Source organism: Talpa occidentalis, unplaced genomic scaffold (assembly GCF_014898055.3).
Source record: "Talpa occidentalis isolate TD23 unplaced genomic scaffold, MPIMG_talOcc4v2.1, whole genome shotgun sequence".
NCBI classification, from domain to species: Eukaryota; Metazoa; Chordata; class Mammalia; order Eulipotyphla; family Talpidae; genus Talpa; species Talpa occidentalis.
Window position 1 is genome coordinate 94,784,360 of NW_026555331.1, and position 23,060 is coordinate 94,807,419.

At 35.5% G+C, this 23,060-nt stretch overlaps 1 protein-coding gene across 2 annotated transcripts in view; it reads right to left on the reverse strand.

Annotated features, from left to right (window-relative positions):
- The window catches only part of AGMO (alkylglycerol monooxygenase), a 328,052-nt gene that overhangs the window by 263,082 nt on the left and 41,910 nt on the right, over nt 1–23,060 (reverse strand). For both annotated transcript variants that reach the window (XM_054692404.1, XM_054692403.1), the window contains exon 4: nt 16,751–16,902. In XM_054692404.1, the coding sequence (XP_054548379.1) occupies nt 16,751–16,902 (152 nt within the window). The remainder of the gene's footprint in view (nt 1–16,750; nt 16,903–23,060) is intronic.

The window sequence follows — 23,060 nt, forward strand, 5'->3', positions numbered from 1 at the left end:
ATGGGTAAATCTAAATGAACAATAAATTTTTAAAATTCTTGTGGGTTGAAATATATGTAGAGCTAAAATGCCTGACAAAAACTGTAAAAAAGATAAGGGAAGAATGAAAGGAAGTATTCTGTGATGCTCGCATTGTCTGGGAAATGGTAAAAACACTACCATTCTCAGCTCTAATGATCAAGGATGCAATCTGCCATCTATACAGAAACCTTTTTTGGGATATTAGAGAACATAGTGGGTTGTTTGTTTGTTTCTTTTTGTAAATGGTAGAACTACTGAAATACATCTGTTTGAAGCAGATGCTTCTTGCAGTAAAAACCCTCTTTTATCTTGCTAAGATGTCCAGTTATGGGTGACACATATGTAGGGAACTAAAAATGGAGGCGGAGATAAAGAATATGGTAATAAGTTGAACCCAACAGGTCCACAAGGGAAGATCTAGACATGCCAAAGAAAGGCCAGCAATAAGATGCCACCATAAGATAGAGACTGTGAACATCCACCCAGCAGACTCTTTTCACTTCTCACCTCTCACCCATAGTAGGATTGATTTAATATGGATTTTTTTTAAGTGAGAGAGCAAACAATTGACCTATTTTTGTCTTATCTCTATTTCTGTCAGTCATGCAAAAATGTTTGAAAATTCAGAATGAAAAGGTATATATACCTTAATACCTTTCATTCAAGGAAATGCAATAAAGATTTAGTAAATAATACCTAGATTTAGTAATTTCTTTTAAGAACATGGTTAAATAACAAAAGAAACACTCAATAATGATAAATATTGGAATGCCAACATAATTTAGGTGGAAGCTTCAGATTCTCTGTATGCAGCCACTACCCAAAACTGTGTAGTCCTGAATAGTCTGGCACAAATCACCTCACTGGAGCCTTATGGCAAACTAATAAAGTAAAAAGGGATAGTTTTATTATTTCTAATTTTGAGATGAGTAAAGAAGGCTATAAAGGAATAAATAACTTACCTATGAGCCAATACTACTGAGCAAGAAAAGGAAATGAACATATAAAATTAATAAACAGAATTTACTTAAATTCATATGTAGCACACTCAGAATGACATAGTATATGCTATTTGAATTTACCAATCTCTTGTCCTTGAAAATACAAGTAGCAAATAATATCAATCTCTCTCGTTATAAATAACAATAAAGCTTGGCATTTCTTTTCCACCTGAGAAATATATACACTACAGGTTTACCTACCCATGTAATAAGGCTGACTATATTGGATCAGTGTTTTATATATAGTTCAGTGTTCTCAGACAGTACTTTTTAAGGCCCTTTTTTACCTATATTTTCCCTATATGAAATTGCCTGAATGCCACACTTTCTTACAAGCTGAAGGGTACAATTTCTCATACTTAATATTTCGATTTATTTGCAAGACTTTCTTTGATTTCCTTAAACATTGTAAGCATCATTGTTAAAATCTGTACCTGAAATCTAGGCAAGTGAGTCTCATTTGCCACTGATTTTGCTAAATGTGAAGTGTAATTGCTTGTTTCTTATACACCTGGTTTTCAATGATGAATGCTGGTCACTGCTGTTGAAACAGTGAGGTGTAGACAAGCATCACTATTTTCCCTAAAATGTTGGTTTAGTTTTTGTCAGGTACCTGGAGCATTACTTTAAAATACATTTATGCCTTGAAATAGATGCCTTGAAATGTCTGAGATAAGCCTGGCAGTGTACATTTTGGCTGTAACTATCTGTTCGGGCTGGATTTTTATTTACCAATTCTTAGGGACCAGTTTTAGTTTCACCTGTCTTTATTTCCTTCATTTCTCTAATATCAAGACAATCCCCCCCCCATTAAGGCGGGATAAAGAGATGCTTTTATTTCTATTTGACCCTTACCTTTTGAGGTCTCAGCTTTATGATAGCATCTCCATCTTTGGCAGATGCTATCATACCCCCTTTACTTCTACCCTCTTATTCCTGAAGACAACCAAATCACCACTCACTTTCATAGTTGTTTCTTCAGAATTGCCAGATGCCACAAAACAACAATGTTGTGTGGCCTTAATTTTCCGTGTCCTATAGTCTTCAAGTTTTGCCCTGATGAATCCAATATATTATGAAATCTTTTGGAAGCTAGTATGGCAATTTTATATCTCACCCCATAGTTTTAGCTGCCCTCAGAGAAGATATTAGTCCCAGTGATCTGGCTTACTATTCCTAAAGCTGGAACCTCTCAACAATATTTGACATAGTTGATCATCATCTTCTCTTTGATATAACTTTTTAATTCTCTTTCAGGATTCTCTACCAGCTTCCTTTTGTGACTTTTCTGCTGCCTTCCAGTCTGATTGGCTGGTTCTTTCTAGCACCCCCAAATACAAACAGTGGAATATCACAAGGCTTTCAGAGTATGTTCTCTCTCTAGACTCCTTCCTTTGAATCCCAATTGCTCCTATAACTTCAAATTCCATTAATTTGCATAAGGGTATGCTCATTCATATCTCCTTTTCCTGGACCGGACCTTTTCCTGGAACTTCATATCCAACTTCCTCTTTGATCTCTCCACTTGGAGTAAATATCTCAACTTTAATGCAACCAAAATAAAATTCACGAACTCCTAGCTCACTAAACTTGTCCCAATTATTTTGACAAGATACTGAGAAGCAAAGATATATTCAAGATTTTCATTGTAATTAAAATTTATTACATACATATATTTTAAAGATTTATTTATTTATATAAGCACTGGGGTAAAAGCCAGAGGCGCGGGAAGGTGAGAGAATTCACCAGAGACAGAGCAGGGAACGGAACAGGCAGAAGGGCCGAAAAACACTGCTGAGGGGAGCAGCGGGTGAAACGAGAGGTCTGCTGCGCGGTGTGGGAATCTCCCTGACTGGCCGGGAATTGAACCTTCACTGCAGAGGCTGTGTGGTGCACTGTGCTCAATCCACTGTGCCACAGGGGAGGCCCTACTTATATAGTTTTTAAAATACATGTGTACAATTTTATTTCAATGATGACGTCTGCCAAAAATTCAATACCAAGCAGTTTAATTAATAGTACTCTTCTGGACTAATTCAGAAAGCATTTATAAACACATATAATATGCCAACTAGTACTTGGGATAGATTTTCAAAGATGAGTATGATTCCTGTCCTGATGTCCTCACATTTCTATAAAAGGATATTTTCATCCTAGAAATATTTGTGTTAGGATAACAACCCACCAACTGATGCTTTTTACGGACTCTACCCTCACATCCACTCCAAAGAGATCTCATTTACCAAGAACTCCAACTCCCACTTTGCCACTAACCTGACTTTCTGAAAGAAGGAGAGCAGGGGAGGAGCAGCCAGGAAATAAGAACAGAGTTAAGTGTCTGAGCTTGGGTTATAACTGAATACCTCAGTCATGTGTTAACAACAGTTGTTTAAAGAGTACTCCTTTAGAAAAGATTCTGAAGTCATATAGTACTAGTGAGACAAAGCAATTTAATCAATTAGCCCCATCTCCTGTAGTCTGGAATTACGGAATTTTTGGCATGGTCATCATACACATGAATGAATATTCATATATATTTGTATATTCATATATATATACCCTATCTTTGTATATATATAATACATATGATAACTTTCTGTGTATGCATATAATATATATAATTAAAATAACTATATGCTAACCATTAAATAAATAATTATTTCATTTATTCTCACAACAGCTGGAGATATATTTATATGTTAATGCGCATATTACAAATAAATACTCAGAAAAATTTAATAATTTATACAAGGTCACAATAATTAATAGACAATAGAGTCAGAATTTGAAACAGGTCTATCTGACTTTAAAACTTCTCTACTCCTCTGTATGAATCTATCTCTCTGAAAATGAAGAGTATTTAAAAAGTAGGAAAGGAAATAAATAACTTGAGTATATGATTGTGCAAAAATGCTGTTAACATCTTGATAAAAGAACTGTCATATGCATATCTACTGAATGATAGTGAGGAAAGAAAAGTCACTTCTAGAGGTATATTTTTCAAGACCAACTAAATTAACCCCTTTAGCCAGCATCTCTCTGCTGGTTGAGGTACAGATATTGGTTGGAATGTACACACTTTATCAGGTATAGGTCAACTTTTGGACAAACTGCTCACTGTTTCCTACCCCACTCATTTCTGCGCTGAAATATAAGTAAGGGAAAGAGGGATGCAACATCTATGTTAGCAATGGATCCTGTTCTAGGAAATGGGGGTGGGGGTATTAATTAGTAACATAATGCCTGAACACTTCTTCCAGTTTCTCCACTCTCTTCTTCCCACCACCTTCCATTAAATGAGGAAATTAAAGGGGCCTCCCCGGTGGCGCAGCGGTTGAGCGCTGGGTTGCGAAGCTGCCCGCGGCCTCTGCAGCGCCGGTTCGATTCCCAGCTGCTCCCCGGCCACTGGAGGAGGGTCCCACATGGCGCGCAGACCTCTCCTGCCGCCCGCTGCTCCCCTCAGCAGTGTACTTCGGTCCTTCTGCCTGCTCTGCTCCCCGCTCTTGCTCTGGTGAATTCTCTCACCCTCCCGCGCTTCTGACTGTACCCAGTGCATGTATAAACAAAACAAACAAACAAACAAATAAATAAATAAAACATGCCTCTAAAAAAAAAAAAAAAATTAAAAAAAAAAAAATAAATAAATAAATGAGGAAATTAAAGCCCATAGAATTAACTTCTTCCTTAGATACATTTACAAAGGAAGTGCTGTGACTTTAAGTTTCTTTTTCAATATGAGGAATCACTTGCTGTCTGTTTATGCTCCTGAGACAACTATAAGGCTTTACCTTCATCCAACACTAGTGAATTTCCACTGATAACTTTCTCTGTATTAAATGTCACCTACTTAATTCATTTTGAATTAACTTCCTATTATGTAAGCAAGTTATCATACTTTTATTTTGTACATCATTTTTGGCTCCAGAATTACATGGGATCAGGGAAAGACAGAACCCAACTGACTTCTTTTTGCTCCCTGGTACAGTTGTGTGTTGGAATTTAGCCAAAGAACTGTCAACTGCAAATCCCAGAGCCCTTTAAAACTCCCAAATTAGGATGTGCTTTGTTGTCATTCCCATGGATGTATGTTTTGGCTTCTACGAAGCATGCAAGGCAGGGTAACCATGTAAAACATAAAAGAAAATTTTGCTACATATGAATATCTGAATGAGGGCAGTATCTATACTACACTGGAACATCCCAATATAGAGCTACAATAACTTTCTAAAAAGAGAAAAGATTTGTCTTTTAGAGCTTTATATTTTAATATATTATTCATATTCCTTCATAAGAATTATGAAATAATTAAGAAATATACTGTATGATATTGTTCTATAGAATTTAGAAGCACAGGAATAATATTGCTATTTTTCTCCAAAGGTATTCCATGGCTTAAGATAACTCAGAATAAACATTATTCTGTTCATATTTATGCAAGGATTTTATGAGGATGTTTGCAGTATTATCTAAGATGAACAAATTCCCAGGTATAGATGAATAACTATTTGCAGTTTGCTTTCATTTTATGGCAAAAATAAATGCATTAAAATACACATTGAAGATAATAAAGCAATAATCATCATATTCTGAGTCTTCAATTGATTAAATTAAGTTTATGGGCTTTTGAACTGCTTTTTTTTACAGATATAAGGATTATTTTAAGCACTGCTAAGCAGTATAAAGAGAAGAAAATGTATTTGTTACTTTGAAAATCTTCAGAAATCAAACTATAGTTGATAGCTGAGTTATGTGTTTACTATTTACAACTTCCTGTAAAGATATAGGTATTGCATTCTTTTGTCTTTTAAAATGTAACCTTATATGTCTGTTGAGCACACATCTGGACATTCAACCCAAGTCATCATTTCATTCTGATGTCCAAAAACTGTCAGTTACTTCTGCTGAGACTCAGCCCTTGGGAAAACTGAAAAGTTACATCCTTCTTTTGTCCAGGTTTTATAAACTCTTCTTTACCTTTTTCCCCAGGATATCAGTAAGTATAAAAATAAGCAGTCTGAATTCCTTCTGGCTCTGGAGAAAGGGGCACAGGAGAATGAGGAGCATGTGTTCCATTAACATTTGCTTTTACAGAATAAAGAACAAAGTCTGCATATGAAAGAACAGACTTTGGCTATTCAGTTAATAAAAAAGCACATATTTTTTACAACATAAATACAATTTGAATGCATGAAGGAGGAAACTTGAGCACCAGTGAGGAAGATCTCTATTTTCAAAGAAAAGTATCTCATACTTCATAATTACAAATCTCAATTCATTAAGGAAATATAATGATTTTGAATGGGTGTACACGCAATATTGTTACAGAATTCATAAAAGGGGAGGAACATCGCAGTGGAGTGTATAGGCATCATTTCTGCCTCCTCCACTAACATGTAGAAGACACCTTGGAATACAATTCCCAGCAAGCTGTGAACTGGACTTCCTAAATGGGAAGCTGGGTAGAGCAAAGTGGATATATAAACATAGATGAAATGAAGTAAATAGGGTGATGTGTGAAGGAGAAATATGTGAAGGTGAGAGACTTGGAGAGACATGGGAGGCTTCTCCTGGTCCATGACAAAGACAATGGCAGCTGTTATCCTTATTACCCTTAAGTGGTTTTACATATGTAGTAGGAAAATAAGTTAGGAAATTAATCAAGGTCCAAAACTTGTGTTCAGATTAATTACTTTAACTTTTGTACTAAATTTATAATTTTTACAAACATGGAAAAGTGTAATACTTTAAAAAGCTTTAGCAATAAAAGCATAAGAAAATATGGAGCACTTCAGTATAGCCATTCATTTAAATTAGCATGAGAATACACAGTATGGTTCTATGAGGTATCACAATGCATTCCTTATTCAAGCTTGCTAACTTTATCAAAATGAAGGTATTATAACTCCCATTTTAGAAATGAGGAAATTGAACTTCAGAAAGATCACATGCATTAGAAACCAAATGTCATTGCCTCAAGCACACCTGTCAATTTTTACTACTAAACACTGCCTTTTCCTTGAATCAATGCAGCAATTCTGTATATGCTCATGGAAAGAACATTATTTTTTTCTCATTCAACTAGGTTATGGCTGAAATATTCCCACCCTCCAACCTATTCATAGGTTGAAGTCCTAACTCCTGGTACCTCACTAAGTGACCATTTTGGGAAAGCAAGAAAGCAAATCTTTAAAGAGATAATTTACTTAAAAGATCATTAAGGAGGGTCCTGTTCCAATATGTTGTTCTTATAAAAGAGATTATCACAACATAGACACATACAGAAGGAAGAGCATATGAAGACACAGGGAAAAGGTCTTTCATAAGCCTGGGAGAGAAGCCTTAAAGAATCCCACTTTACAGATATCTTGATCTCAGACTTCTATAAAACACAATAGTAAGGGAAAAAACATATTTTCTTAGTCCTTGAGGCAGACAATTTCCCCCCAAAATTCAAGACAATTTACCCAACACTAAGACAATCAATCTGGGTCGAAATAAAAGAATAGAGAAGACCAGTATCTTCTAAAGTTGGGACTAAGTGATAAGGATGGCCAACACTATAGAGTCCACTTTCCTTTCTTTTTTTTGTTTTTCAAAGATTTATTTATTTATTTATACAAGCACTGGGTACAGTCAGAAGCGCAGGAGGGTGAGAGAATTCACCAGAGCCAGAGGGGAGAGCAGAGCAGGCAGACCGACAAGGTACACTGCTGAGGGGAGCAGCAGGCATGGCAGAAGAGTTCTGCGTGCCATGTGGGACCCTCACCCAGTGGCCGGGGATCAAACAGGCGCTTCGGAGGCTGTGGGCAGCTTCGCAACCCAGCGCTCAACAGCTGCACCACCAGGGAAACCCCCACTTTCCTTTCTTTCCTATACAGTCTTCCTTCACTCAACATTTAAAGATATCATCTCTTCAGCACTAACTGTCCTTCTCAGGTGATGGTAGCACATGTTAATAAAAAGGTTTCCTCTGTGGAAACAATCTTGTGGTTCAGAGTTTGGCTTTCTGAGTGTGAACATTAACACAAAGGCAGAACTGTAGGGGAACAAAGACCCACCACCCCAAAATAAATCTTTATAGCAAAATTTGATTTCAGTGGGAAAATCTGAAGATAGGGGGAGGGTGCTTTTGATGTTATATCTGAACTATTTAAGATGGTATCTTAAGCCATGTGGGTGAGTTATTCAGTTATGGGGGTTCTTTCCAATGTATACAGGAGGCATATAGGTTATTATTAAACTTCTATATGACTTTTTCTCCTAAAACATTAAATGTTTCAAGTCATAAAGATATTTCTAATAATAAATGCCATAAAAGCAATTCATTATATTGGAAATATTTTAGACTTTATTCTTTGAGTTGTCTTTTTCACTGAGCTATTTAGCATGGTAGAATTAAATTCAGCCACAAATATACATTTTTAATAAATGTAAGAGGATAGAATTCCACTTGACTTGCGTTTTTGACATCTAAAATGGCTGTTCTCAGGCCTGCCCTGGTGGCGCAGGCAGTTGAGCTCAGCGCTGTGAAGTTGTCCACAGCCTCTGCAGCACCGGTTCGATCACGGCCAGCCAGCAAGGGTCCCACATGGCGCAGCAGACCTCGCCTGTTTTGCCCGTTGCTCCCCTCAGCAGTGTATTTCATCAATCTGCCTGTTCTGTCCCCCGCTCAGGCTCCAGTGGATCCTCTCACCCTCCTGAGCATCTGGCCTCTACCCAGGTTCTTGTATAAATAAATACAATCTTTAAAAATAAATAAATAAAATGGCTGTTCTCAAATATTTTATTTGATACTATAAATTTAGATAATATGCACTCAGTGAGAGAGACTAATTCAAATTGCCCCTTGAGACAAAATTACTTGAGACAAAAGCAGTTAATTGCCCCCTGAGACAAAATTACTTGAGACAAAAGCAGTTATCCCATATATCTAAGTGAACATTGTTCCACTATAATCCTAACGGTAACCTGAAACTTAAGTTATTCCTTTGGTGTCCATTTCAAATTTTTCATAGAAGTCTCCATCTTGCTTTCTTAGAGTTGGCATATTCACTCATCATTAATTCACTCATTTATATTTATGTAATTCTTTCATTCTCAAACATTTTTCAGTTAAACAAAACTAGGAGGTAAATAAATTCAAAATCTATCTATAACAAAGAAGTTAAGCCCAAATTTAAGTCTGTGATAAATAGTTGCGCACACTCTTACACATTGTCAGGGAATAAAGGAAATCATCCTATACCTCTCTGTGTTTGTCTAAGCTGGCAAATAATCAAACAAGTTTCAGACAGACTGATAACAGAAAAAGTCATGGAGGAGTATAACAACAGCATGTATGCCTCCTGTATATGTGGAAGACCCAGTATTACTAAGTCACCCACAAGGCTTTAGATGTCGTCATATATAGTTTAACTAGGACACGGGGATGGCTAAGTTTGGGTGTTGTTTTTTTTTAAGATTTATTTATTTTTGCATACAAGAACTGGGGTATAGGCCAGGGCTGTGGGAGTTAAAGGATTAACCAGAGACAGAGTGGGGAACAGAAAAGGCAGATCGAGTGAAATGCACTGCTGAGGGGAGCAGTAGGCAAGTCAGGAAAGGTTTGCTGGATCATGCAATTAGCTCCCTGGCTGTGGATCAAATTCGTGCTGCAGTGGCTGTGGAAAGAAAGCTTCATAGGTATGTCTTAACCCCTTGCGCCACCTGAGTGTTTTAATGAGAAACTACTATCCTTTCTTCTCCCCTCTCTCTCTTCCCTAATCCTATCAAAGTTATTTCACTCTATGTAACTTCTTTGCCTTTGTGTACATAGATGGACCCCTTTGGAGCATGAAAGTTTGGGGGGTCCCTATATACTCTTCAGTCACACACTAACATAGCCATCCTCAAATTCTCTGAACTATTCCTGTAAACATTTCCACACTTTCATGTTAATTTTCCAATATAGACTGCTAGAGATTCCTGGAATTTTTATTTTTTATTTCCAATTGTATGATTTCCCTGTTTGATATCTCTATAGTTTTAATCACCCTGAAGAGAGCAAGATCTTTGTTTCAAATGTGCTTCCCATATATTATCTATACATAGACAGTTAAGTGTTGGAGTGGCCCAATGCACTCAAGTTCTGCATTCCTCTGGCCCTCAGGTGGCCTGTGAGGTCTCATGGGCTGGGTACACATCACAAGGATGATGGGTCACCATCACCTCACTACCAGATACTGCCTAGGCCAAAGGTTGGGTGAGGGTACCTGAGCAGCACTAGGTCTGAACCTAGGATTCTGTACTCAGGCCTAACATCCTGAGTACAGGGAAGGTGACAGAGCTGAGCGGCCATTTTAGAAGATTTTAACGGGACAATGCATGATGACTTCTCTTTGTGTTGTCAGAATCCCCCACTAAGCAGTAGAGGTCTGGCCTACCTTGCTCCTCCAGTGGTGGCAGGACTTGGTAAGACCTTGCCCCAGGGTGCTGCTGACCTTGACTCCTGACAAAGTAGGGCTTGCCACACCCTGCTGCTCCTGTAACAGCAGCTCCAGTTTGCAATACCCTACTGAAGTATCTGGGCATCTCCCTTTCCCTCCACTCTGTTGGTTTGAACAAATAATCTTTTTTTTTTTTTTCTGCACCAAAGGCCCTCATGTTTGCATTTGTGGTGGTAGGTGGCCGGACACAGAACTGGTAAGAGAGGTTCTGACCCAGAGTTTTTAGACTCTGTCTAGTAACAGAAGAACACCAAAAGAAATTTAGACTGTGGTTTTAAGGATGACTGCAGCTGTCAGTGATAGGAATAAGTTATTTTTAGAGACAAGCTTCCTCAAATGGTGTTCTCAGGGGAAATACTAGTAGTATTTCACTATACATACATTATAAGTGCACCTATATACAAATTAACATTAAAATTAAGATACTTAAAATTAAACATTAGACATAAGGCAGTACCTATCATTGAAATGAACTCAGTAGAAAGTTATGATGAGATTCAGTAGAAAGTTATGATGAGAAACTGGAGATCATATACAAACTGATGGGAATTCTGAGACTGCCTTTGTGTATGTTTTGAATAATGACTATTCCAAGGGCTGAGAGAATGTAAGAAATCATGAGGAAAGCTAAGAAGAATGGCTGTGACTAAGGCAAATACACAGTGGATTTACCCTCACTGATCCTGTAAGAATACAATTGACCCACATTTTTAGCAAGGTACAATATATTGCAAATAGTTACAAATATATTTGGTATATTTTAGCACTTAAAAAAAGAAATACATAGTTAGCTTAACACAAATCATCTATTTTTCAATAGGTGGCACCATCCAAAATAAGAAAAAAAAATTTCTAATCAATACATCTGCTTATTTTCTCTGCTTACACAATGAAGATAATTAGGAGGATCAAAATGCAACTGTTAAAAAATCAGAAAGAAAGTAATAAAGTTCAGTAACATACAAAGATAATCACTTCATCAAGTTGTAGGAATAAATGTAACAAATTACACAAAAATTGGGCATTCTCTTTGCTTAGATACAAAAAGATGAATAAAAATGAACTCATCAATTTACTTCTTCAGTAAAAGATTTAGAACTTGAGGGTATTTTATAGATTGCTCAGTATAACAATTTTACAATGTTTGTCTTTTTTTCCAGAACTGAACTAAATTGTGTTGTAGTCTCAAAGTGTAATCACTGCTTCCGAATGGAAGATTTAAATGTGCAGTCAGGTGAACTTTGATTTACAATCCTATAGGAGAGACTGACTGTATCAGTCAGGGTCTAGTTGGGATACAGAAACCACACCAGTAATTAGAATAAGAAAAAAGTTAATATAAAAATTATTAACTAGTAAAAAGGTGATTAACTACTAAAAGAGATAAGCAAGGAATAATTCAGTAGTATAGAAGTAGCAACTGCAGAACATAGTCATTCATACACAGCTGACAGAGATGAACAGGGAAGTACTTAAAATTTTGAAGAGTGCTTCCCCCTACACCCTCACCAACAAGACTAAGTGTCAGACATCTTTGGAGAGAGTTAAGCTGAAACAAAAAATTACTGGTGACAGAGAGAATATGATGGAATATGATGGTGTCAGAAGGCATGGACTACAGAAAGTCCTCTGGTGTGGTCCCTGGGAGGGCAATAGATCTTACCATAGGAGTGGTCTACAGCTAATCCATGAGGTAAACAGTACAAAGGTATCTGCATACCAGTCTGCTAAGTCCACATAGAGAAAGACACCCTAGAAAATGGAAGCAAAGCCCCTTCTTGTTCTGACTTTGCCATATCCCTCCAGCTTATAAGTTGTCAAGGCCAAACATCTAGTCAGAAAATGGCCCTTTTCTGGTAGTACAAGAAAGAGCAAAGAAGGATTTTGGAAATGAGAGGCAATAAAATTAATAATTGGCACACTCGTACTTTCTTGGTATGGAAACCAACAAGTAAAATCTGCATAAACCAGTATGCTTTTACTTATAATCACAAATGTTGTCTTCTTGGCTCCTATTTGTATACTTATTCACTTTGACTTCAAACTATTATATCATTTTGACATCAAATGATTCACCAAGAAATCACTTTGTTTATAGTGGTATAGGAAAAGTACATAAACTTTTAATCTTATGAACTTTAAAACTCAATAAATTTTATGAATATATACTCATAACCACCATTCAAGATAAGATAAAGTCTACTAAATTTAAATGAAGAAAAAAAAATTAACAAACCAACAAAAAAAGGGCAGAATATCTGAACAGTTAGTTTTCCAATGAGGATATGCAGAGGGCCAACAGATATGAAAAAATGCTCATCATCACGTCTAATAAGGAAGTGCAAATCAAAACCACATGAGATGTCATGTCACACCTGTGAGAGTGGCATATATCAAAAAGACTCCACGGTGTGGGAAATGTGGGAAAGGATGTGGAGAATGAAAAACCCTGATATACCGTTGGTGGGAATGCAAACTGGTGCAGCCATTGTGGAAAGTAATCATTATTTTTCTTTAAAAAGGAAAAATGGAAGTATCATACCATCTGATAATCCCACTTCTGAGCATCTATCTGAAGAACATCAACTGGAAAAGTTACATGGTCTTCTATGTTCATTGCAGCATTATTTATAATAGCTAAGATATGAAACAAACTAAGTGTCCACTAATAGATGATTGGAGAAATGATTGATGTGCATGTGTGTGTACACAATGGACAACTATTTAGCTATTAGCAAACATGAAATTCTGTTCTTTGCAGCAAAATGGAAGGACACTGAAAGGAATATGCCAGAGAGATCAAGTCAAAAATTGGATAATTTCACATACATGGGAAATATAAAGAAACAGAGCAGATGAACTAACAAAACAAATTAAAAATAGTTTGTGGGCATAGATTATCTGATAGAGCAACTAGAGGTAAAGAGGGTGGGGTGGGAGAAAGGGTAGAGGGGTTACAAAGAATGGTGGTTGATTATTATGGTTTTGCCTTTTTGCAATACATACATACATAAATAAGTAAATTTCCAGATTTGGGTAAGATACTGTGGCTATCAAAATGTCAGTCAAAAATCTGTGTGTTTTAAAATTTTTTAAAATAAATAAATGTAAATTACTCTGGGAGAGCCAGACTACTGCATGCTCCTGCCATCCAGTAATCACCTACAGTTCAAATGTTCCCTTAAAAAATATTTACTCATTCCCTTATACGTTTAATATAAACAGTAAATTATGTAGTAAAATAAGGCATCCTTTTGCAATGAAGACAAAGTATGCAAGAAATAACTTTTAATTAGACCTATTTAAGTTTATCATTCTACATAGCTTTTTAAGTTATCAAAGTGCACTCTATATAAATTACTGTGCTACTCTTGTTTATGTGTAAGACAATAATTAGCAATTTTTTTTCTTTATTCCAGAGAAAAAGGGGATAAAATAGAAAGAACACAGAGCCTCAAGAACCCCTGTCTTTCTGCAAAGCAACAGAGATGGATTCATGTTTTTGAGGATAAATGCTTTTCTACTAATTACAAACTGCCCCCTTTGAGAAAATTTTGCACGTATGTAAAACATACAAAAAACAACAAATCTCACAATAATTAGGGTTACTAAAGAACTAATTTAAATACATGTAATATAGTTTCTTCAAAATTCATATATAACATATTTAACAAATAAAAACATAATATATTAACAAATATGGAAAATATTATATCAGTTTGTTGCAAATAGTGTAAAAAAAGAAACATACTAAGTAGGAATACAAAGATTTTTTTTCTTATTATATTTTAAGATGACATTTGGCTTTTAGAACTTCTCAAAGTTTTTAGGTGAGTACATTTAACCAATTAATCAGTATAGGCTTAATAAACCAAGGGACTCAAGAAATTTGATACTGTAGGTTTTCTTATCCTTGTATATTCTAGATTTTTTAAAAACATTTTAATATTTTACATTATCTTACAAAATTTAAATATTGAATGTTAGATTAAAAGGTTGACACATTCAGCTTTATAATTTATTTTTTCCTAGTAGCTTTCCATCAAAAGTCGTAAGTCTTTGAAATTATGATTGGCTCCATAGCCCGAAGGTGGTGAGTGTTTTTCCAGAAGGTTTTCAGATTTTTTTTAATGCTTGCCTCTACTGGATTTGGCTCAAAATTTTCTAATGGGAAGCATACTTTAAACAGCCTGATTCCATGTTTTTAATATGTTATTTTACTTTATTGCTCTTTCCTAACTGAGAGCACTTACAATCCACATATTTTTTAAAAGTTTTATATTTGGTAATATTTTGTTGGTTCTTTGTTTCCTGTTATAATGGGCTTTCAAAGATTAAGCGAATTTGCAGATTTCCCAAACAAACAAATCTGTACAGGACAGTGTGATATTAGAAGGTCTCTGAAATTAAGTAATACAATGTAAGTGCTTTTTGCATTACCTATGTGTTGCACAGAAAATAAGGAAGATTGCCAATGGTGTATTTTAGGGGAGGAAACTCTATTTTGAAGTAAAATGCAAAGTATACAATATGACCATATTTATTCTTCATCATGTTCGATTTGGGAGTATCCTCTTGTACTTATACACAAGGAAATGATGTCAGGAGCTGAGCCATTATGTCAAAGACAAAGGTTATCACAAACAAAATAAATAACATTTTCTAATTTACATGTTCACTTCAATTTTTAAAAGAATCTAAACTTTGTAGTTTCATTGAATATATATATATATTTATTTTATATATATATATAAAGTGTTTAATAAAAACAATGCTGGCTTTATATAGCCTCCTTAAGCATTAAGCATAACGTGTGTTGATGCTACTGCTGTTTCCTTCACCCTTCTTAGGAAGGATATTTGCTCACACATACTCCTCCACACATGCTCAGTTATTCACCCTGAGGTCTCTTCTTTCCATCTCCCATCTATTTATTATTATTCCAGGTTTCTTACTTTTCCTTCCTTCCTCCCCACCCACTCAACCCAAACACCCACTGCGATCCTGTGTTCTGCTCCTTAGTAGCTTTTTTTTTTTTTAAATTAGCACTTTCCCCCATTTCCCTTCAGAAATACATTTTGCATGCCTTGTCTCTCCTTAGGGATCATTTGCTCACCTTAGCTCTATAATAATTCTCCAACCTTTATTTATCCCTACAGAGATTTAGTCTGTTTCCTTCTCTTCCATTTCCTTTTGCAAAATGAAACATTACTTGGAAGGTGCAGCCAAGAATCCCAAAGAGTAAATTCAGTGAACCAGTGAACAAGTATAGTAAGATAAGAAATTTTGCAAAACAATAGTCAACACTGAGGTGCATTTTGGTGAATGCCTAGCTGGTTGCATTTTCATTTGCTAACGTGGACATAGTGCCAAGAACTTGAATTGAACTCAGGTACAACAGCACACTAGATTGTGGATCCCATGCTGTTATAGAATTCTTATAAATGATCATGAATAATGGTGCTGTGAAGTTTGACAGTGTGTGTAGGGTCTGTAGACTCTACCACTATATTGAAAGGCAATATATTAAAAAGTAATGTGACAGCCATCAATTTTTAAACATTTTTAAAATAGAGACATAGGGTATCAAAAATGTACTTCTAATACTTTTACATTCTTTTCAAAAATGACTTCAGATTGTTTCTGTTTCAATGTACTATAGTAGAGGATTATGGGTGCTTTGGTGGTGAGTGTGGTGTGTTAATATACACCTGAAAGATGGAAACCTATATCCCTGAATCATATACAGTGTGGTATATTAGTATGACTGTAATAAATATAACACAGTGAAAATATAAATTCATGATCATAAACTTTAAAAATAAATTGCACAGTAATCTTTTATTCCTAATTCACATGCTGTGAAATGAATTGTTATTCATTCAGTATTTACTGAACTTGTACTCTGTAACAAAAACATTTCAACAAAAATTAGCAATAAAGCCTGGACTTAAAACTTATCATGAGGGCCTCCCCTGGTGGCGCAGTTGTTGAGCGCTGGGCTGCAAAGCTGCCTGCAGCCTCTGCAGTGACAGTTCGATCCCCAGCCACTGGCGAGAGTCCCACATGGTGCGACAGACCTCTCCTGCCATGCCTGCTGCTCCCCTCAGCAGTGTACTTTGTCAGTCTGCCTGTTCTGTTCCCCCCTCTGGCTCTGGTGAATTCTCTCACCCTCCTGCACTTCAGACTATACCCAGTGCTTGTATAAATAAATAAATAAATATTAAAAAAAAAAAAACTTACCATGAGCCATGCGATGGAACCAGTAGTAGCCAAAATCAACTCCAAGGAAGGTTATATACCAAGTCCATGCAGAATCCCAAGGCAAACTGATGAGCCTGTAGTTCTCCCAGACATAAACATAACTGGTCAGTTCAATACTCCTGAAAAACAAGCTGGAAAAATAAAATTCACAAAAAATGATTATGCCACAATTTAGATTCCATTTTAAAATCATCAAATCACATGCAAAAATAAGATTTTGTTCCCCTTATTCTTTTTTCTTGTTGCTTTATCATGCCTTTCAAGTGGTATGACTTCCTTGGTATTCAAATGAGTCACAGGATGCTTCTTTTTATTTCATTGGCATCATGGACACAAGTTCTTTCTTTAAAATGCCATTCCGGGCCTCCCTGGTGGCACAAGGGGTTAAAGCACCACGCTATGAAGCAATCCACACTCAGGGAGCAATCCACATGGCATGGTAGACCTCTCCTGTCTCGCTCACTGGTGCCCTCAGCAGTGTATTTCAGTCAGTCTGCCTGTTCTCTTCCCACTCTGTCTCTGGTGAATCCTCTCACACCCCCGAATCTCTGGCCTGCACCCCAGCTCTTGTATGCATAAATAAATCTTTAAAAAAAAAAAACAAAATGCCAGTCTTTTGTTGTATTTTAAAATACCTTTCAAGAACTCATACAACATAAATATGAAAAAACAGTGACTTTTCTGTGATTGTTATTTCTAAATCTTAATGAAGAACACAGTAAGGGTGCTTTTCAAAGGAAATTTAAAAGGTAGAAATTTTAAATAGCATAAAGGAGAGTGCAAACTGCCTAAATGGAAAAAAGCCTTAAAATATATTGTATACATAAAATTTGCCTTTAGATTAAAGTTGCATCTGTCTAACTATTCTCTCTTCCTTGTTACTCCTTTTCTTATGGTCTCCTTCTCTCTGTGTGTGCTTCAGATGGGATATATTGGATCACCTATTAGATTTTCATAGCACTTCAATTATTTCTTGTGGTAACAAAAGCTACATTTCTCAAGAGATAAAGAGTACTCTTCACTTAGAAATAAAGTATGCAAACACAGTTAAAACAAACAACTGTTTTTCAAACCCAGACACTAGAAGGTGTTTTGCCACTTACCAAACTTCAGTAATTTTTTTTTTCAAAAATTTCCGAACACATAAAATTGTACTTCAATTTTATAGAGTGTAGTCTGTTTTCTTTTACATTTTCTGTGATCAAATTTAAGCTCAGACTCAACACAATAGCTTTTATCATAAATTTGATTGAATTGTCTTTTATGTTTATTTTAACATGTAAAATGAACTGATCATCCTAACTAATATTTATTTATAAAACACAAATAACTGTATTGCTCTAATTCTGAGGAAGTTCTTAAGGAGTTTAAATGAAAGGTAAATGAAAGGTAAATGAAAGGTAAAGAGCTTAAATTAGTATATTAAAATTCATCATTTTAATAGTGCTGCTCTCCTACAGTAAAGTATTTCTAGGAACCATTTCATAAGCTGAAATGCCATAAAAACCAAGAAACAATCAGCATTAATTTATAGGAAATGAAACTTTTGAGCATTTCTAGGCCCCCAAAATAACCTATCAAACCATAACAAATAACAAACAGTAAAGGAAACTGGCATGATGAATACACAGTCTGTATGAGCACTCAGTGAAGCTCAGGGTTGCACACTTGCTGCTTAAGATGCGCTGCTGCCTCTCAAATGGCTGCCGCAAAACATGCTGAAAACCATCTTCACTCTTTGCTCTATGTTATAAAGGGGAAATTCCTCCTTGTATTTCCTTCAGTTGGCAAAAGCAGGCATAATAGTAGGTCTTTCATAAAAACAACATGACATAATGCTAACTTTAGAAAAGTGGACGATATCTGTGAAGCTTCTATGAACTGGCACTTTCTTTTCGGTCTTTGGGAGACACAATCTCTATAACCTACTTTTGATTTTAATGATAGCATGACTTTAATAATGACTGAATAACTTTAAAATATCACATTGTATAGCTGAAGTTATTATTTTATCTGTAGCATAAAATATCAGGGTACTTCACTGCAGTATTAATATAAGTAACTCATAAAAATGTCCAGGGCTGATACTTTTGGATAGGATTCACATCACCAGATCTTAAAACCTAATTTTCCATTTAAGATTACATGGTTGGAAAGAGCAGTTGTGACTCTGAGTATGAGTCCTTGACCCAAGGAAACTATCTGCCAGAACTCCGGCCACAACCAGGCCACCCTCTGGACACTCTAGAATCCCCCTCTCAAAGTGGCCCAGAGTCTGTTTACAGGACTTTTTGGGGGCATTATTCCGGGTCCAGTCCTCCAGAGAGCAGACTTCTGCAGGTGTGCAACTTCTAAACGTGACAAAGCAGTCAAGAGTGGCTGGTTTGGGACACATAAACAGTGCTGGGACAAGAAGTCTGAGATCTCCACACCCATGTGTGTGAGGGCTCTCATGAGACAGGTGAGGCCAGGGGCCAGGAGCTCCAATTCTGTTCCAGAACTCTGAAGAAAATCCAAGAAATTTGAAAATTTAAAAGCTGTTTTCATACTTGTTATCCAGGGTAAAAAAGAAATTATATCTTAAAACTTGATTGGTAACTTTTAATATATTTAGACTAGGATTTCTGAACAGTGTCTCATATTAACACTTAGGATACCTCTTAGTTGAAGGGATGTGTCCTGTGGAAACAGTGACCAAAATGATAAAATCTTGAAATTGCTATCACATATTAAGAGAGGGTCAACTACATAAAAATCAATTTTTAGGTAAAAATCAGTAAATACTGTCAATTTGATAGGGTTCAACTAATAATTTCTCCAAAAAAGGGATTCTAAATCTTGACACTATAGCCATTTGGGGCCAGATAATTCTTCATTATGAGAGCTTGTCCTGTGAATTGTAGAATATTTAGCAGCATCCTTGGCTCTAATTACTAGATACCAGTAGCACAGCTCTCTGGCCCAGTTGTGACAACAAATTGTCCAAATATTAACTAGGGGAGAAGGGTCAGGAAATTGCCCCGTTGCTAATACTAAAAATGACTGATACAGAAAGAAAAAATGAAACAGAAAGTCAAAATTATCTACAGCTTTTTACATAAGCTATAGGATAGGTTGTCAAAGCAGAGCCATTCATAGATTTATTCCTTTGTTCAATAAATTGATATTAAGAATCTACTAGGTGCCAGGCACAGCACATGACAGGTTGGACACATCAGTTAGCAGAGCAGATATAAATGTTTGCCTCATCAATGTGTGTTTTTATTTTAAGTTGCTATTTTTCTTCACAGTTCCAGTGACAACTGAAATGAGTTTTGAGATACGAAGACTTCAATAAATGAAAGAGAGTCCCTGGAAAACCTCCATTTGTAAAACAAAGAGAACCTTACTGAAATTGAAATACTTTTTTTATTTCCTGTACAGGTGCCAGGTCTTGAGCAGACACCCAATTTATTACTCTGTCAACTTACTTATTAGGGTTGACACAAATCGAGCTGAAATATGCCTGACATACTATAGTCTAAGCTTTTTTTTTCTTTTCACACTTTAGCATGAAGCCAAACTTTCCTCAAGGCAAAGGGAAAGAAGGGAGAAGCTGTGGGAGTTATAATCCCTGCTTTCTATCAGCAAGATGAATATGATCCTCTTCCATCATAATTGGGGGAAAAAACAGCCATGCAAGTGCCCACCACTGAAAACATTCAGCAAGGGATACAGCTGGGAAATGATTATCAAGTTCTGGAAAGCCCTTGATTGCAGGAAATAGCACCTACATTTTCAAAAATGTTCCCACCAGACTCTGAATCATAAACCAAAACTCCTTTTTATTTTCTTCTCAATTGCTCTGTCCTCTCCCAACCCCCATTCCCAGTATATGACCCTGCACTTTGGAATTCAAACGTCAACTCTTTAAACCCCATCCTGTGGGAAGAGACATATGTAATTTACATGTATATACTGAGCTAACTTTATCACGTGGAGTTGGAACACTGGGAAGCACAGGGGCTTTGAATAACCAAATACTCAATTCCCTTTTACTCTTAAGTTTGAATATGAGACCAAAAAAATGATCTAAATATTAAAAGATACTAGAATCCTCTAATAAACAATCTATTTATAAAGAGGTTTTTCTCTCGTCCTATTTTATTTATAAATTTCCCCCAAATACCTATTTTCTCTCTGGCATTTGAAAGGTAGTTAATTACTTTCTCTCAATATTAGAAACTTAACTTGTCAATTTTTAGTTACTATAAAATCGAATAAGGCACTAAATTGTTATTCCACTACTGAGCCTGGATTTTTAAAAAGATAAACTTAGTTGAGATTTAAAAATAAGCAATACATTAGGATAAATCTGAATTATCAAAGTACTCTGACTTTAAGTATACCCATTATCAAAAGCAGTTACCAGAGGTAACAAAAGTGTTACCAGAGGTAACACTGGTCATGCCATTCCTACTTTCAGTGTCTTAGGGCTAATTTAAGACATGAGAGCATTAGGCTGAATGAACCCTAAAATTATCTAGCTCTCAAACACTCTCATGCTCTAATCATTAATCAATCAAGTAAAATTTGAGATAATGCTCTCATTGCAAACTTTCAAAATTTCAATGCAACTTTCTAAGTAGAATTGTGTACTCATCAACATCTGACAATTTATATTATTTCATAACTGTATTTAGAAGTGTATGTACTGTGTGATTTGACTAGACTATGCAAAACTGATGATAATTAGACATTTTTATTTTTATTAAACTTGTCTTATCAGAAAATAAACCGACATTTAGATGACATAATTATAAATATCTTTATAAGCCTCAAGAAGTTACTAATAAATAAACATATTTGGATTACATATACTGATTTTTCTAGATGTTTTCCAATTTATTTCTAAATATTTTTACCTTAGCCCAGAAACTTGCACTATCTGTAAAGCTACTGCCACTTTTGCTCCATCTAGTGGAATATTGATTTTTGCTCAGTAATAACAAAGAACATAATATAAAACTCCACCTTCTGCATACAGGTAAAATTTGTACTATTATTTCTTAGTGTGATATGACATTACATTTATGAAACAATCATTTAATTTCTTTTTTACAGCAACCTGAAAGCCACAGACATTGTTATAAACACAATGGTTAGATTTGGTTTAGCTACGTCCTTTGCTTTGAGAGAAATAAACTGCTACAAGTAATGCAATAACTCTCCTGAATAAGCCCACAAATCCAGACAAATAAGAATAAGGACTCTTGCATTCATTCGGAAAGTTTAGTCTAATAGTAAAAAGTGTTACACAATTAGTAACAAACACAAAACCTATTTGTAAGGTTTCTAAGGTAAAAATTTAAGAGGGAATGAAGCCATTCTCCTAGCAAATACAATAATGATATTTCAAAATTTATTTCCTCAGGTGGGGTGCTCTCTTAATGATGTTAAGTTAATAAAATATATTAATGAAATACTAACATTACATAAATACATTTATCTCTTATTTCAAACAGTGAATCTGCATTCAGAATTTTTATTTGAAAATGACAGGTACTTATTTGTTAGAAGCCTGATGTTGCCAAAGGCAGCACTGACTCTGATACTAAAGCCTAGTATAAAAGCAAGTAGACAATTTTCCTTTATTCTCCACACCAAGGAGTCAAAAATATTTCAAAGAAATTTAATTTCCTCCTCTTTAAATATGTTTTTTGGTGAATTCAAATTTTCTTGTCAGGAATGGAAAATTCCATGGCAGTCATGACCAGCAGAACTGTGCATATGTATCCTTGAACACTGCAGAGCTAGCTCCATCGTAAAAATTGGCAGTGACCCATATGTATTAAAAGTGAGTGTCCTCAACTTATTTGAAAATTTACCTACTTAAATTATCCCGCCAACCTATTGCAATTTGATTTATAATCTGCTGTTTCAACAGAATAAATGAACCCATTAAAAACAAACATACTGTAGGTATTTATATCGGGAATAAAATTTCTCTGGGGAGGATGCAATTTATGGAAGCAGAAACATTGGAAGGAAGTAACAAATTGAGGTCCCGGTTTTCTAATGAAGGATTGGAAATTGAGTTCTGCTTATACAGCGGGGAAAAAAAAAAAAAAGATGTGATTATTTTTCACTCGTTAGCATTTAAGTCAGTAGCAGAATATTTCACAAGTTTTAAATATTTTTTAAAAAACAGAATCGATAAATATTTGGTTGAGTTTAAGTTTAACAGTTGCGTAAGCAAGAATTTGAAAGGGCAGCAGATTATCTGCATATGATACACTGCTTAATTATG